Source organism: Wyeomyia smithii, chromosome 2, assembly GCF_029784165.1.
Source record: "Wyeomyia smithii strain HCP4-BCI-WySm-NY-G18 chromosome 2, ASM2978416v1, whole genome shotgun sequence".
Lineage (NCBI taxonomy): Eukaryota > Metazoa > Arthropoda > Insecta > Diptera > Culicidae > Wyeomyia > Wyeomyia smithii.
In genome coordinates this window covers 194,266,609-194,285,063 of record NC_073695.1, presented here as the reverse complement: position 1 = coordinate 194,285,063, position 18,455 = coordinate 194,266,609, and the positions used below count along the sequence as shown (strand labels likewise).

The 18,455-nt window shown below is 40.6% G+C and overlaps 1 protein-coding gene across 7 annotated transcripts in view; it reads left to right on the top strand.

Annotated features, from left to right (window-relative positions):
- The window catches only part of LOC129724986 (solute carrier family 12 member 4), a 318,737-nt gene that overhangs the window by 272,121 nt on the left and 28,161 nt on the right, over positions 1-18,455 (top strand). For 5 of the 7 annotated variants that reach the window (XM_055680331.1, XM_055680328.1, XM_055680327.1 and 2 more), the window contains 2 exons: positions 16,044-16,151; positions 18,220-18,279. In XM_055680331.1, coding sequence (XP_055536306.1) covers positions 16,044-16,151; positions 18,220-18,279 — 168 coding nt within the window. The remainder of the gene's footprint in view (positions 1-16,043; positions 16,152-18,219; positions 18,280-18,455) is intronic. The other 2 variants (XM_055680330.1, XM_055680329.1) reach the window with 1 other exon arrangement.

Here is an 18,455-nt window from a genome sequence, read left to right as displayed (position 1 = left end):
CGCTCAAACTTTCTCCCTATGGCTCAGATCTTTATGGAAATTTGTAAAAATGTTCTCAAGATGTTGTACTTTGACATAAGGCAAAAAAAAATTTCGGTTTTTTTTTAAGTAGAATACTTCTCTCAGGAAGTTCGGCTACATAGGGATGTGAAATGAAAATCTAAAACCGAAAAAAGTGAAAAACATGTCCAATTTCAAATGCTAATAAATCGGTTAGTATTCAATGGATTTCCTTCGTTCTTGCAGCAATGAATTGGAAAATCTTCTAAGATTCTTCCCCAAAGAAGATAATTGTAATTTTATTATTCACACTATTGCACTATTGAAAATAGTCAAGCCTTGTCAAAACGAAAAATTCGACCTCTGATTGGTCGTTATATGATTGCTTCCCAAGCACGGTCGACAGAATCATATACCTTGCAATTCAAAACATGCTATTTGGCCTATAAAAGAGCCTGTTTCAGCCGAAGCCACTCATAATAGTTCTAGACAGCGACAACCGCAGTCGTTCTCCCTTAGCAGCAGCACTAGCAGTGCAGAGGATACCAGCGATGGCGGAAAGCGGCCATAGCTGTGGCGTAGCAATGGATAGCGCACTAGTTGCAGCGGATTCCAGAAACGATAGCAGCTGGGCTAGCTGATGCAGAGACAATGAATACCAATGGCAGCGTATAGCGGCCACAACTGTGACATGCCTATGGATAGCGCACTAGTTGCAGCGGATCTCAGCATCGATAGCGACTGATGCAGTGAGGCACTTCAGTGAAATGCAGTCTCTGTGCGATAGTGGGCACTAGTAAATGCATTCAATGAAAAGTTGACTCATTTTGACAACACGTGAGCCATCTAGTTTTGAGTGTTAAATCAGCTTTTCACTGATTATTTTATCACAAGGAATACTTTATTCGCACTGTCAGTGATAACGCAAAGATGTGATCGACATCTTATCCGATACTAAAATGAACAACAAATACAATACAAACAAATCCTTTTCAGGATGAAATAAAAACCTGATGGTTAAAGCGTTAATGTTTTCTCTAAAGTTAATTTACATTTTTAAATTTGTTAAAGGTATAAATTTTACTTTATTTCCGTGTCTCAGAACGCACGATATCCGAAAAAATTTCATCTCAAAATTTAAAAATTGTCAAGCGCCAACCTTGTTGAAGCGCAAAATTCGATTTATCTGATAAGTCAACGTTTATTTACTTTATCTTTCTTGTAAAAGTATTCTACTTCAACCTTGCGGTCGTGGCTTTGCACACAACCCTCCTGTTATTTAACTAAAAAGGTATATAACCTTTTAAATAATACAAAAGTCGCTTTTTACGCGCCTATTTTCACCCGTTTTTTTTTTTTAATTTACTCGATTATTTACACGCTACGTTCTTCTCGCGTATAAAAACGACTCCACGCGAAAAAGTTCTCTTCAATAAAATTTGAAAATCATTATAGTTGATTGTTCTCTAAAAAAATAGTAAAAGGGTGGTATCCAAGACACGACCGCATGACGTAGGGCTACGGCATTTTTCTATGTTTCGTTATTTTGGAGAAAACGTCTTCTGCCGACCCTTAGCACGCTTCTGGGAATTGCGCTTTTACATCATATTCATATGACGAGACTTTGCGAGGATTGAGATGATCGTCTAAATTCTCAATATATTCGTTTATTCACTAAACGAAACAGCTTTACATACTGCTATCGCGGTAAAATTGTAATACAAAAATCTGCCATCCGTATGTCACCGGTACGGTCTACGAATTAAAATGATGGTGTAATGTTTAAATAGTACCTTTTACATCAAGGTTTCGTCAGTTGCTTGGAAAGAGGGTGGAACATAGTAAATTAGTAAATAGCAAGGAAAGTAAAACATTTTTGAAAGCTGCACCGGCCGCGGTCGAAAAAAGTACATTAGTAAAAAAAGCAAGAATTCAATTATAAGCTTATTTGAATGGCTTTACCGCTATCAGCAACGTTTTGTAAGAGAAAAAATTCAACTACCTATTTCAATTACATAATTTTGGGACACCAAATGATGGCAATTGCCGATGATTGCCGAAGGGGGCAAATGCCCCGGGCCTTCCGACACAAGGGGCCCCCTAGACCTGGGCCAGACGTGAAGACAGAGTGGTGACCTTTTTTTTACTAGTCACCTTCCAACGAAGCGCTCAGTCATTTCAAAATTCAAAATTTTCTTACCTCTAATTTTTTTATGAATAAAGGGCCCTTCGAAAATATCTGCCCCGGGCCTCCCACCACCTGGCCCTGTACCTATATTTTTCTATTTTGGAGATATAATTTTGTTGATCTTTAATGTCACTAAATAAGTCAGAAATCTTCTGCAGTAACTTTTTTCAATGGAGACGAATTGTGCTTATTTATGACTTCTGATATATTTAGTGACAATGAAGATTTAAAAAAGGATGTCTCCAGAATAATAATAAAAACCTGCGTCACAATATTACCCTAACAAACCTGGTCACTGGTTCCCTCGAACGTCCCAAACTTTCAGAGTGTTACCCCACTTTTTTCTACTGGACTTATCACTACGACCAAAAACGTTGCTTTATAATGATATAGCCCGGGTGTCTGCTGTGTTTCGCACTCCTTTTATTAGCAATATCGCTATTTAGAAGTTGCTCTTCCTTTCATGCTTACTGCTCTAGTCTACCGAGCCTTGCTCTTCCTGCCAAGTATCGACGATTATGATTCCCTGGAGAGGTTTCAATTGTGGGTCCCTCTGGTCAGTTTCATTATAAGAGGGACTGAGTTTGTCGAGTAGCGTGCTATAGTAGAATTCAGCGTCAAATGGAAGCCTGAGAATAATAACCTATGCTTAAGTCCCTTGACATCGAGTGGCTCGATTCTACTAAGATCTGCTGAGATTCGAACCCATGTTCACTCGCTTCCCAAAACGGACTCTGTAGCCTCGCAACTACCCAGCTCCCCTGCTACTCCACTTGATTCAACCACAATACACGCTTGTGTATCTCTGCGTCTTTTTCCGATCGAATCCAGGGTAAAAACCGTTCGTATTCGTGCCCTTCGTATTGTTTATGTACCCTTGAAGCTTCAGCAACTGTCTCGGTATTTTGAACCACCCTAATGAAAATCAAGTTCAAGATTCCAAATGAACATTAAAATAATATACATCTGGTTTGGCACGAGCTGTGAGTCATTTCAGAAGCCCATTCTAGAATAATTCATATTAAGCTTCCGGTTGCTCAGAAAACGGCTAGTCCCAGAAGGTCGATTTTCGGTCAAAAATTTTTTTTTTCGAGATAACACCAGATCTCGACGTTTTATGTATTTTTAAGACATTTGGCACTGAAAACAAAATTTCGATTTTCCCAATTTCCTGTACTCCCCCCTTAGTAGTTTTTCGAAGGTCGAAAAATCACAACTTTAAGCGCTTTGAGGCACCCCTTAATCATTTCCGATTGAGCTGAAAATTTGCACAGATCATTTCTTGGGCCAATGAACAAAATGTACATGCTCGGTTTTTTAAATTCGATGATGAAATTTTTTTCATACAAGCATTGCCACTCTACTGTTGATAACGCGCCCGAAATCTTCAGACAGTGGTGGACACCATCCAACCAACGTTGGATGATCAGTCTTATCAGTTTCGCAGGAAGACCATTTTCGTCCATAACGTTTCATAGCTCTATCCGGTCGATAGTGTTTTAGCGGCGTTAAAATCGATTAACAGATGCTTCGTGGGGATCGTCAAGATTTGAATCGTTCATCCCCCCGATCGCCTTGAACACTTTTCATAAACGTTCTAGCTAGCGACGAGAGACGGCGAAAGATGATCTTAGCTATGTTGAGTGCTGTAATCGCTCGGTAGTTTTCCCATTCCAACTTGTCATCCTTCTTGTATATTAGCCATATATATATCCCTCTTCCATTCTTACAGTTGGTCTCGAGGTACGATGCTGGCCTAAAAAGCCAGTCCTCGTGGGTTCATGTCTCGGCTTGGGAGAGAGTGACTGCGAAGTCTGTCTATAATAAACAAAAGGTCAAGTTCCGAATCGGAATATAGCACCAAGGCTTTGCATTTACGCTCTATTTCCACTTCTCCGGTGGCTATTCTGTATCTCAGATCCTGATTATCAGCTGGTGCAGACAGGAAGCTAACTTATCCGGGCTCAGCTTGATAAGCTCCGCTGCCATCTTTCCCAACTGATCAACTTTACCTATCGTATGTGTCCCTCATCCGCTGTACGGACATAATCGTTTCTTCTGCCGTCTTGACTACTCCATTAAAGTGTTTATTGTAGTGCTACCTCCTCCTGTCGATCACCTTTACGTTCATCCGTCAAGATTTCTGCATCCTCATTCCTAAACACATTTCGGCTCGCGACAAAAAGCCGGCGCGGTATATGTTAAGGTTTCTTGTGAAACTTACGCATTTCTAGAAAACGATAAAGCTACTTCCATGCGGCGCTTTTTGTCCCGGAAAAGATTGGTCCGCATCACGTTCCGACGGGTTCTTTGCTGCAGCATTATTGCCCGTGTTGCATTCGTTTTGTCTAGAAACGACTAACACTCCTCTTCTAATCAGCCGCTCCGTCGATACCTTTCGACAAACACAGAAGCACCTTCCGCTACACTGTTAATGGCTTCTTTGACATTGTTCCTCTAGAGGGGTTTCGATGAGCTCTGTCTAATACGCCAACGCTGCCTCAAGGCTTTGCGCGTACTCAGTGTTGACTTCGAAAAGTTCAAGTCGTTGCAGATCATACCGTGGCGGGCGACAGTAGTGAATTTTTATTATTATTATAAGGGGGGATTTGTTAGTAGCTTAAGTATTTATGATAAATATTAGTAAATATTGAGTATGTGTGTCCAATCACAAATGGTGACTTCTCAACACTGTTAGAAATTTGTAATTTTAATTGTTAGGATTTGTTTGCTTTCGCAATTAGGACTTATCATTCGTAGGGATTTAAACCTACTTGTCAGAAAAGGGGAAGTAAACTTACAACTAACTTAATTGCTAACTTATTGGATATAAAGAGAGCTTATCGTAGCAATTGAGGATTGCAACGATTTTTGTCGAAAATTGTTAATAATTTTATTTGACATAGCTTCTAATGGTTCAACACCAGTAAGTCTATGTAATTCGAGTGTACCAAACCAAGGAGGACGCTTCAAAATCATTTTCAGAATTTTATTCTGATTCCTTTGGAGCGTTTTCTTCCTTGTTGAACAGCAACTTGACCAGATCGGTACAGCATAAAGCATTGCTGGTCTAAAAATTTGTTTGTAAATCAAAAGTTTGTTCTTTAAACAATGCGGAAAAACTATCATTTGAGTTTTAGAAGTTGGGAGAGATTTTCCACTTTTGCAAGTAGGAAGAAAAAATATCTAAACTTTTCTGCAATCGACTGCATATGACACGAAGACTTTTTCCTTTTGCGGAAATGCTCGTGTCATCGCAGAACAATGACTTTGTGCATCCTGGAGGCAAATCAGGAAGATCTGAAGTGAATATGTTGTACAGGACTGGACCCAAGTCTGAACCTTGAGGTACACCTGCTCTGACAGGAAATCTATCAGATTTTGAATTCTGATAGACAACCTGCAGAGTTCGATTAGTAAGATATTTTTTCTAAAATTTTGATTAGGAAAATTGGAAAATTAAAAGTTTGCAATTTCGCAATCAAACCTTTATGCCAAACACTGTCGAATGCTTTTTCTATGTCTAAAAGAGCAGATTTGTTAGCTCGTATCATATTAGTAGCTCTGAGCAATTGATGAGTTGTGGAATGCCCATGGCGAAATCCAAACTGTTCATTTGCAAAAATTGAATTTTCGTTGATGTGTGACATCATTCTGTTAAGAATAATTCTCTCAAACAGTTTACTTATTGAAGAAAGCAAACTGATTGGTCGAACTTCAGCTTGAAACTTCAGCTGGGGCGACAGTAGTGAATGTTGTTGACTGTGAAAGCCAAATGAACACGGCAATTCGGATCTCCGGTACTTATTTGAGGAAGAAATCTAGGTTTAGTTTTAGAGCAAATCCGTGCTTCTTTATTAACGCCCGTGCCTACTCTTCTGATTACTTTCTTCTTACTCTTATTCTTATTCGCTTCGTTGTATCTCTGTCCTATAGCCTTCTTCAAAGATGCCACACTCCCCCTTTACTTTTTATTAAAGTTTAGTGTTTTTACATAATCTGCCAAATATCTCGGCGGCTTTTGAATTCTGCGATCGCGCCTCGTCTCCGGAGGATCATCCGTTGTTGGCCTCGAATGTTCACCAATAACCCGGTAGTCAGTGGTGCATTCTTCTGCTTCAATACCCTCACTTAAGCGTTCTTCAACAAGTTCCTCCTCGCGTATATCAGACACTATCGGCTTAAGATGAGAAACGTTCCTGTAGTATATTTTCCCCGTTTGCTTGGAGCGTATTTCAGCTTCCGACCCAGAACGGCTGATAATTTCGAAAGGTTCTGGACTAAAGTTACTGCACAGTTTGTGATTCTTCGATGTTCTTTTCACCACTACCACATCGCCTTCCTGCAACGTACTTTATTTGGCCTGTCTCCGTTTGTTGCACGATTCAGCTGCTTTGAGCTTCAGATTCCAGTCTCGATCCCTTATACCTTCCGATATTTGTTCCGGTGCTCCTGTAACGCTTGGCAGTTTGTCCTTTAGCATCCTTCCAAACATCAACAGCGAAGGGGCAACTCCTGTCGTAGAGTGCGGCGTGGAGTTGTACATGAGAAGATAACCCCATCAAATCCCATTTCCAGTTTGCATTCTCTGATTCCTGGCTTATACGCAAACGCTTCAAAATGGATCTATTCATGCGTTCAACTTCCCCATTTGCTTGCGGCCAATAGGGTGTAGTTTTCTGTTGCTCAATGCCGAACTCCTTGCAGAAAGTCTTCATTGTGTCACTTATGAACTGTGGTCCGTGGTCCGATCGAAGAATATCAGGGAAACCGAACCGACAAAATGTTTCGTATAACGCCTGTACTGCAAGTTCCGCAAGGGTTTGCCTCATTATCACCACCTCCACGAATCGACTAAAATAGTCGATTAAAACTAGCAAGTAGTGCCCATTAGGGAGAGGTCCCAAAAAATCTACTGCTAGCTCTGACCAAGCTTTGGTGGGCATTCTTGTTCTTTGCATCGGCTCTGGAGGTTCTACAGACGAAACCAAGGTACAAATGTTGCAACTTTTAACGTAATTCTCGACTTGAGAGTCCATCTTCGGCTACCAAACTTTTTGGCGTAGACGTCTCTTCATTACGCTCATCCCTGGGTGTCCCTCATGGGCACAAGCAATAACCTGGGCTTGAAGAGTCTCTGGAATCACCAGGCGATCTCCACGCATGACAACTCCTCCTGCCGTGTGTAGTTCCGGCTTGAACTGTTTATACCCTCTAGTATTTTCTGTATTCATCTCCAAGGATAGCAGGACTTCTTGAAGGGTTCCATCTTTCTTGGTCGCTTCCACAATATCCTTCAGTACAACAGCGTCTGGAACACAAGATTGCACCATTTGATGGATATGCATTTCGGTTGAGTGATCAAAGGCTTTAGGTGGAATTACGCACAATCGAGAAAGTGCATCGGCCAGATTATTCGAGCCAGATTCGTAGATGATCTCGTAATTATAGGCCTGGAGACGCAAAACCCACCGCTCAATGCGTGGACAAGGGCGAGATCGAGGGTTGAACAGAAATTTCAACGCTTTACAGTCAGTGATGAGTTGAAATCTAGTTCCCAGCAGATACAGACTGAATTTTTCCACTGCCCATACTATGGCCAAGGCTTCTCTCTCTGTCTGAAAATACTTCCTCTCTAGATCAGTGAGCGCTTTGCTGGCGAATGCTATGATTCTGGGCTCACCCTGTTCGTTCGCCTGCAAAGGAACGGCACCTAAGCCCATGGGACTTGCATCGGTAACTAATTTTGTCTTATTCTTCCGATTGAAGAATCCTGAGTAGCCAACATCACTTACAGCTTCTTTGATTTTTTCAAATGCAGCGCTATGTTCATCTTTCCAAGTAAATGTTGACCCAGCCCGCAAAAGCTGTCGGAGAGGATCAGTTTTCGTAGCGAGGTTGGATACAAATCTACCAACATATGTGACCAATCCCAAAAAACTTCTGAGTTCGCTCACATTCTTCGGCTCTCGAAAGCTCCTTAAAGCTGTGATCCGACTTTCGGTGGGTTTCACACCATTGGCATTTAGCACGTGGCCGAGGAATTCAATCTCGTTTGCACGATACACACATTTTTGGTGGCTCAGGAGTACCCCATATTGTTCCAATCTCTTGAGTAACTCCTCTGGATTTTGGAGGCACCAAACACCACAATATCGTCAAGGTATATTATAATTCCTTTCAACCCTACCAGTACTGTTTCCATAGTTTTTTGGAAAATCTCAGGAGCACACGACACCCCAAACATTAGTCTCTTGTATCTAAAAACGAATAGTATAATTAAAAAATAATTACAACAATAAGCAATTGCTGCGATTTATTTTATTTATTGAAGAGCTATGCAAAAGAAATAAGACAACAAGTAAGATGCAATTCAAATATTAACGTAAGTATCTACCTGTATAAACCGGTTTTCGTGATAAAGGTGGTGATTGAACGCGATTGCTGAGAGATCTTTAGTAGATGGTAGGCATCCTTAACGTCGATTTTTGAGAAAACGGTTGCCCCATCGACTGATCCCAGAAGTTCATCGACCAAGGGCAAAGGGTGAGGCTCCCTCATTACAGCCTGGTTGGCTCGACGCATGTCAATACACAATCGAATATCCCCAGAATCTTTGATGACGGGTACCATAGGAGAGACCCACTCGGAAGGTTGTTGGACACGTTCAATGATCCCTTGAGCCAGCAACATATCCAGTTTCTCTTCGACTTTGGCTTCAAGAGCGTAGGGAACACGTCGATATGCTTGGCGAACAGGTTGAGCATTAGGAACGACTGGTATCTCAACAATTACGCCCTTGATCTTTAGAAACTCCATTGATGATTCCTCTCCAACTCGATCAATGTCAAACCCCACCTTTAGTACTTGCAGCAACTTCGCAGTATCGTTTCCCAGAAGACACTGTTGTCCTTTCTTGGCGACGTAAAACTGTGCTTCAGTTTGTCGTCCTACTTCTTCGATAGTAGCGGTCAAGCTACCCAATATCTCCATTGCCTTGTCCGATCCATAACCCTTCAAAATCTTATCTACTACCGTCGTCATGTTCGTTACCAACACTCCTTTCTGTTTCATCTGCTGCCATGAAGGGTGACTTATTATGTTAGCGGCTGCACCGGAATCGATAACCATGAGTACTTCCACACTCCCAACTTTGAAGGGGAATGTGTTTTCTCCCATTGCATAGAAAATATAATTCTCATTTTTCTGGTCTTCGGTTGAAGTTTCTTCGATTACTCGAACTCGCTTTGGAGCCACGGAAGAAAACGTCGGTCGTGGATTTTGGTTTGGACGCTTCCGGCATTGTCTCGCATAATGTCCAATTTTTCTGCAATTCATGATGTCGCATCTTTCGCCTGGCAACTATTACGTGTCCTCGCTTACCACAAGCAAAACAGACTGGATCTGATCGACTTCTCCATGACTTTTGCTGATGTGGTTGCCACACAGATGGTGGTTTGTTCCACTTAGGTCCATTGATAGTATTCCGCTTTGCAATCGGATCAGATACTCTGTTAACGTCCACCGAAGGTTTGACATCTGCGAACTCTTTCAGCTTTTTCTCGCTTTCTTCCAGACTCGTACCAAGGGCTTCCACCTCCTCCAGATTCAGATCCTTTTTTGATAGTTTCTGGCGAAGTTTGCTCGAACCACACTTCTCCACAATCTGATCCAGTATCATTTCATCAGGTTTATCATAGTCACATCGTTTTACCTGAGCTCGCAGCCGAAGTAGAAAATCAGAAAATCTTTCATTAGATTCCTGTGCAATTTGCCTGAATTGGTGTCGTTCATAAGTACGGCGCCGAAAAGGCTCAAAATGTGCATCCAGCTTGGCGATGGCAGCATCATAATATGGTAGATCTTTAACTACATACGATATACGACTTTTGTCTGGTAAATTGTCATAAACATCACGTAAATCTGAGCCTCCCAAATACAGCAATTTTGATCTTCTGTCCAACTGCGATTCAATTTTTTCCGAATTGAAATAGGCCTCCAAGTCCCTTTTCCACTTGGCCCAAGCAATCGGTAGGTGAGATGACTCGATGGTAGTTATGAATGGTTTAATACGACAATCCATTCCAGCCCTAGTCATGAGTAAAATAGATAAAATAAACATCAAAACTGTGAAGCTCAAATTGAACCGATCAGATCATTCTTGGGGATACCGCCCTACAATACATCTCAACAGTATGTTTTAAAATCAACATTCATATGTTGTCAGCGAACCCGCTATCTGCCTTTGTCCACGGTGAACCCACCGTTCATTAAAATTCAGCGAACCCGCTGTAGCTCCTGTCTATGATGAACCCACCATCTCACATTCAGCGAACCCGCCGTTATATTGTTTCATGGTAGAACAACTGTTCTTTTTTTTCCTTTTGGTGAACCCACCGCCGTTAGAATTTTTACGACAACTCACAAGTAAACACTGTGCAATAACGCAATTGGCGAACCCGCCTCTCCGTTTTTTTTTCTGGGTGAATCTATAAAATTTTAGCGAACCCGCCGTGTAATGTTTTTCAAGTTTCGTGTTTCACTTCCTTATCCTGTTAACTCTGTCAAGAGAGGTGATCTCACCAACACATGTAATACACATGGCGGGTGGCATAGCGCTAATTAATTTCAGCTCTACTTTCATGAATGATGTAAGCAATTTCGAAAGACGATCTTTTTCCGCTGAAACGAGAAATATAGTTAACTTCAACTTACATTTCCACCTCGTCGCCAATGTGAAAGCCAAATGAACACGGCAATTCGGATCTCCGGTACTTATTTAAGGAAGAAATCTAGGTTTAGTTTTAGCGCAAATCCGTGCTTCTTTATCAACGCCCGTGCCTACTCTTCTGATTACTTTCTTCTTACTCTTATTCTTATTCGCTTCGTTCTATCTCTGTCCTATAGCCTTCTACACTGATCGAAAATATCACATCAAAGATGCCACATTGACAACCGAAGGTCTTTGTTAAAATTGGACCATCAGGAGATAGCGGTCAAAATCGACATTTGCGCCGCGTTAGGTTCGGACATCAATAATATGCGAGGAGTGTAGAGCTCTTTCCAGGGATTCAACTCATCATTTAAAACCCAGTAGAGGACTACCAATCTTATGAACGACAAGACGGCAAGGTACAAGTCTACCAGACCTTAGGGTACCGTGAAGTCCATAGTAAGCCCGGTTTTCAGCAATGATAAGTCTTAGAGTTTCTATGCTGCCGTTGTTATCCGACTTTACTAAGGATTAGAGGTATACGAACCCGTTGATAACCTAGAACTAAGCTCACGATTCAGCTTGGTGTATGATTCAACAACCACCTGAATCTAGCAACAAAGCCCGCGTCGTCAGCGTAGCAGACAAACGTCGATGAAGGCCGTCCTCGTCCATAATCTTCCAAACCACGTTACGATCAGTAGTGTCGTAAGCGGCCTTGAAATCAATGACTGAGAGGTGCGTAGGAACATAGTACCTGTCGTAACGTAAAGGTTCGGTCCGTTGTCGATCGCTTGTTCAAAAAATCGGTTTGATAATTTCCCACAAAACCACGGGTCTCCTACGAAAGGCAGAATCACGAAAGGCAGACTCACGAAAAGCAGAATTACGAAAGGCAGAATATTTCATAAGGCAGAATAACGAATGGCAGAATCACAAAGAGCACGAGTGGCAGAATCAAAGAATGGTCTATTTTCTTTTAAACAACACACACTCGTAGCCTTTGGCCGACTCTATTGTCCAAGTGTATGCTGTTCTTACTCGCTACCGCTCGTTCGGACTTAACTAAGGGAAAGAAAACTTGTTTAAATAATCCTAGAAAACCAATAGATCAGTTGTTTGTATGCGAGAGGCCGCCGCTTCCGACGGCGGGTCGGCGGCCGGCTCGGACCGCGGAAACCACGGCGGATTTGTGCCGCCTCGATTCCTTGCCCTCGATTATGCGTCTTCGCCGCATGAATTGTTTTATGTTAATTATAACCAACAAGCCGTTGAGCCTAGTGTGAGTTATACCTAACATCGAAAGATTACTCTCCGCGATGCCATGAGAGTCTTGAGGAGCTGAGCCAAACCAGTTTGCGCGTTTCGGATCTAATAATTAGGCTTGAATGGCACCCCCTATCAAAACTGATCATTGCTGTGTGACTAGTTATTATGTCTGGTTACCAAATAATATCAAATAATAAATGTAGAGTAGCAGTTTTGATACCGTGACCAGGATTCGCACCAATTTTCCATCACGCACTTGGCTATCGTGAGTCATGTTCTGCTATCAGTGATTCTGCCTTTCGTGCCCTTCGAAATTCTGCCTTTTGAAATATTCTGCCTTGTGTGCACGGTCATAGAGTTCTGCCTTTCATGATTCTGCCTTTCGTGCTTCTGCCTTTCGTGATTCTGCCTTCTGTGGCGAACCCAAAACCACTAGGCGATAGACGACGAGAGATCTGGAACAGCACTTTGTAGGCCGCGTTGCGAATAATGGTGGCTCGATAGTTCTTACATTCCAACTAATCACCCTTTTTGTATATTGTGTGTATTATCCCCTTTTTCCACTTCTCCTGTAGTCGTTCTGTAATCCAGGTTGTAACAACCAACAGTTAACTAGCCAAGATTTCCTTGCTTTTTCGGGCCGCTTTAATATCATGTTCCCCAGCTGTCTTGTTGTTCCCTAACTACGCTTATAGTGGAAGTTAGCACTTTTCCTATTTCCGCTATTTTAGTACAGTCGTCTTAGTCGTCTGCCTCTGCACCATTCAAGTGTTCATCGCAGTACTACTTTTACCTTCCGATCACCTCACGATCATCCGTCATATAACCTGCATCTTTATTCCGGCACATTTCGGTTCGCGGCACAGAACATTTTCGAAATGCGTTGAGTTCTTTTGAGGAACTTACATGCTTCTTTAAAACAATACAGCTACTTTCTTTCCTACTTCTTCCTACTATGTCTTAAAAATGCATGAAAAATCGAGATCTGGTGTTATACAAAAACAAAAAATTAAAAAATCGATCGGTTAAATTTTCACTTTTCGACTGCACGAACTTCTAAATGCGACGAAGGACAATTTTTTTCCATACAAGTCATTACCACCCTAATGAACAGTATGAGCAGTAAATGCATGTAGCGATTGTATATAAATACCGGGACAGAAACATGTCTGGACGTGCGTTATATATCCTAAGAAACACGTCCACGCCATTGAGAATCGTGTTTAAATGAATTCTCAAAAATGTATATGGTCTTCTTGGTTTCTTTTCTCTGCTATTTTTCCTACCCGCAAACGCAACGCAAACTGCTCAAACTGAAGCTCTTGGTTCTCACGCAATGTGTCACAAAAAGCAGCACAAAGTGTTGTTTTATTCTCCCTCTCTTGAAATATTTATCACTTGGTGATATCTTTCATAGTCATTTCGTTTTCGCTCTTTCTCTTTGTGCCTGTTGGTTGTCTAAATGTGTAGGTACCGTTCTCGTTGTGGCTTGACGTAAAATTAACACACTGAGCGCAATGAGTGTGCGAATGACAGCCCTGCTTGTAATACTCGTGGTTTTCAATTATCGCAATTATCAAACCGGCGTAAGTCGCAAAATGTAAACAAATGAGGTTTAAATGTTATGTTATCATGCAACAAGTAACGAAGGAGCTTACTTGATGAATTCTGCGAAAATTAGCTTCTCGACACTTTTTAAATATTTTGACAAACGACCGAACTACCCTGCTTTCACTTTTTTACTTACACCATTTTGCTAGCAAACCAACGAAATTGCAAAACGAACTGCCATCTCAGATACGCTCTCATAAAATCGACGAAACCGACGCGAAAAAAATCATTCCTCGAACATCACTCACACCATTTTGACGCAACCAAATCACATATGTGAAGCAATCAATCTGGAGAATCTTAGGGGCCGTTCCTAAACAACGTGGTCATATTTTGATCACTTTTTACACCCCCAGTACACCCCCCCCCCGTGGTCTTTCGTGGTCTTTTGGTCAACCCCCCCCCCCCTTTTGCGACTTCAACCATGTGGTCGTTTCATTTGTCTTGTGCTAAAAATTCACTTAAATTTCTACATTTTTATTATTAAACTTTCAGTACATTATAAATTTCCGAGAAAAAATTCAAAAGCTTAATTCTTGACTTGGTGGCAACAATAAATCATAAGTCAGGAAAAAATACCACGTGGTCATTTCGTAACCCACGCACCACCCCCCCCCCGTCCCCCCCCCCAGCCCCGTGCGTGGTCTTTCGTGGTCTTTTGACAAACCTCCCCGTCCCCGTTTGTATGACCACGTGGTTTAGGAACCGCCCCTTACACAGCATTTTGACGAAAATAACGCACCAGCTCACAGCATACCGTCACGCTAGTTGACATTATGACCTATGAAAAGGGCGTATTTAGATTTGGCTGAAGCAAAGCGTTGTGTATTTTATTTTTGCTGAAAACTCATTTATTCTCAAACATAATTAGAATCTTCAACGCAGTAATGCGAAACATTAGTTAGGAGTACTGTTTAGAAGTATCCATTGGAATAAATATTGTTTCGTTTTTAAATAGGATTCAAAATGTTGAGTGAAATTTTCAAAGTTAATTTAGATTGATCGATTTGAAAAATTACGCGAGAATTGTACATTTACTTTGGGTACATATTTGCTTCGATAAGGAAAAGTAAGCAAATTCGTGCAATAATTACAAGCAGTGGAAATGGCTTAACATATTTCTTCTACCGTCAATTATATTTTCCAGAAAAAAAAGTAGATTATTCCACACAAACGCGTGTACCTCTTTCAATTCAAGACATTAGAGCTTACTACAAACTATATAATACAGAAAAGCGTGAAACAATTCCCATACAGAACTGTAGCCTACGAACGGTATTTTTTAGCTCGTTGGTCTCTATGGCACTTAACGAAACATTTCAAGTACGGTCTCTTCCTCGCCGCGTTTATCGAAATTTATCGTTCTCAGGAGCGGGTTGGTTGTGCATCCAATGCGCCCGATCGTAATTCAACACCAGCGGTTATAAAAATATATTGCACCACTGAAAATCCGAATGCACACGATAGCAAACCACATAAACCTGTCACCAGCAGGGAACCATTCTAAAAAAAACAACGACTCGTAGGGCTTCACAAAACTGGACCCAATTTAACGTAGCTCATACTACCTAGTTCACAACCGTGAACAAGTTTTACTCCCAGTACTAGCAAACATCTGCCACTGTACGATTATATGTTGCTAAACTTTGAACTCCATTAGCGCGCTGTTTCTATAATCCCGCTGGTGTGTGCAGAATTATTATTTTTTCTTACTAGGACAGACATTTAATATCCCTCGCGTAACAAGAAAAGTTTTAACACAATTTATCCGTATGGAATGTAAGCTTATATTGGAGCTTCTTTCTATTTGCTTTTCAGGTTGAAAAGCTTATTCCTTACAATCAAAAGTGAATAAAAGAATAGTCATTTTATATTGAAGAAGTTTACTCAACATGTTGCTATTAAGGCTCTAGTGAAACTTGAAACTTGTTGCCCACGCCATTGTATTCAATATCGTTTTGTAATCATTTCATCGAAGTGCAGTGAAAAATGTTTACGGGAAAATTTGACTTTTTTACCTGTTGAACCCATACAACTCCCACTCTACAAACTCATTACCAGAGTCTAGAAAAAAAGGAAACTCGTACATCACGAGGAAATACTTTTTTTATATTTGCAACCGCCTTTTCTAGTCGAAGACGAACAAGGATATAGCGAGATTCAGCTCGACCCGATCATAAAAGTTTCACCCGCGTACCTCCTCTAGTGGTCCACTTCAACTTGATTTTAATTTCTTTTCTTCTCCGTTCTTTTCCGCCACAGATGGATAGCGATATCTCGGCGTACACCTACGAGCGCACCCTAATGATGGAGCAGCGCAACCAGATGCTCCGGAAGTTGCGGCTCAACAAGCGCGAGAAGGAGAATGTCGTAAGTATCACTTTTCCAATCTAGCTTCTTTATCTGCTCTATGCAATACTTTCGACACGTACCGTTTAAATCTCCGAAAGTCGAACCTATATATGGCTTGGCAGTATAGTCGCGGGGTACAGAATAGATATTCTGACGAAAAAAAGCGCAGATACTAGGAATGGGTATGGATTCCACGTATCAGTCATCCCTGTCGTGACTAAGAAGTTTTTGTCGTCTAGGATGAAAAAGAAACGCTAATAAAAACAAATTATCCGTCGCAATCTGAGTAGAGCATGGCAATATTCTGGAAAAGTTCAGCCAACTGAAGCACGTTGATGTACACGTTGTACTTTGAAGACGAAGCCAGTATGTGGCATAAATTGAGATGAGAGTGGGTAAAACGATCTAACCGACGTGAAAATATTTGTTTCGTGTTTCATATTTGGTTCAGCAAATTCGTTGTCCTCGAGCTACGGTAAGCCTTAGCTCATACAGTGTGTTCTCTTTGTATTCGTGTAATCCTAAGTGGCGACATGTTTTGATAAGCATTCTTTTTTTATAAGTTTTATTTTGACACGTAATGTTTGTGTTAGTTTATTCCCGAAAATGAATTAGTCGTTAGAGATTATTTCACGGTCATTAAACTATTGAAGTATAAAAGGTTTTTCAGAATGATCCTTTTATACAAAACAAAATTTCAAGGAGATTGGTTGTAAGGTGATTGATAAAAAGTTGAAGGTAAGAATATATAAAATTTGTTAATAAAATGTGTACCTACTAGGGTAACGGGGGTATTTTGGCCAGCTTTGGGAAGTGTTCTCACAGTTCCTAAAAACAAACACAACTTTACAACATAAATACCTACTCTATTATACCATTGTTAAAAGCAAAGTGTCTATTTTAATATACACCGTTTAACAATGCAATATATTGAAAAATATCCTAGAAATATCAAAATTTCTACGAAGTACTAAAAACACATTTTGGTCCACCAAATTTTTAATTTGGCCCACCTTTATATCTACAGACGTGTATGGAAATAGTTCGGACTAATTATATTTAAGATCATCATCGGTATTTTTAGAGCAAAAATAGTGGGTTTGAGGAGAACATCCTTCTGCTGTGAATTTTTGTAAACTTTAGGCATCTAAAAATGAAATGACTTGGCTTATAGCGGTTTAACAGGCATTCTCATCCAATTTCATATCGTTAAATGTGATAAATTGCGTAGTAATTACCTGTAAATTGTCACAAGCTGCTTCTTTGTTCACGTGCAACGGTCGAACGGTAATCGAAGAGATGGTAAAACTTGGCATGGCCAAAATATGTTGGCTTCAGAAAGAGGCAAACATATTTCGGCCATGCATTTAACCACTTTTTCAACTTTTTTCAACATGTTAGAGTATACAAACTGTTTCTATGATATTTTATTGATGTTACTACAACAACGAAATGTTTTAAAAGCATACATATTTGTTACAATAGCTTCCGGACGTTGACTTATATATTACCACTTCCTCTTGACTTTGGGTTGACTCAGCCATGTTCAAAGTCATGTATGAACTATGTATGTATGAACTAATTCCAAAATAACACTACCTAGAGCCAGTTTTTTGCCGAAAATTATAGTGTAGTATGATTCTTAGGTGTGTTATTCAATGTTGCATGCATAGGTTTCTAATATTCATTGAATTTATCAGAAAAAATGTGTAAAATGTTACCGGGTGGGCCAAAATATGCATGTGGGCCAAAATACCCCCGTTACCCTAGTTACTAATTCATATATCACAAACTGAAGAAAATTCAACATCTCGATATATGCCATATAGTTGTGTGTCTTCAAACGGACAATGTTTGCTTCTAAAAATGTCAGCAATTGGTCGTTATTATTGCTATTCAAACAGTAAATGTTCCACACTTTAGACAACCATCGAAAACCAACAGAAAAAAAAATCAAATGCAATCTTAATTATTGTCTTTTCCCATTCCCATTTTTTGCGTCTGCCTTTTCTCTTTCTCTCTCTCCCCCCAAAATAATTCCGGAAATGCACATTTACGAAAACACTTCGCAACCCAATTAATTAAGGTGGATAACATGGTGGAGTTCAGCCAACCCACCGCCAACGGAGAGGACCGAACACCCCTGGTAAAGATGATAGCGAAACCGAACGCCATGAGCAAGAGCACTAGTTTTCCCCCAGTTTTCTTCATTCGCTCATTTTGTTTTTTAACTTTTCGTTCCACATTTTACCGAATACGTGCCTCAGCAAAGCAGAAAGCAAAGCAAACTTTCTCACAGTTTAGTTGAAGTAGTTATTTTGT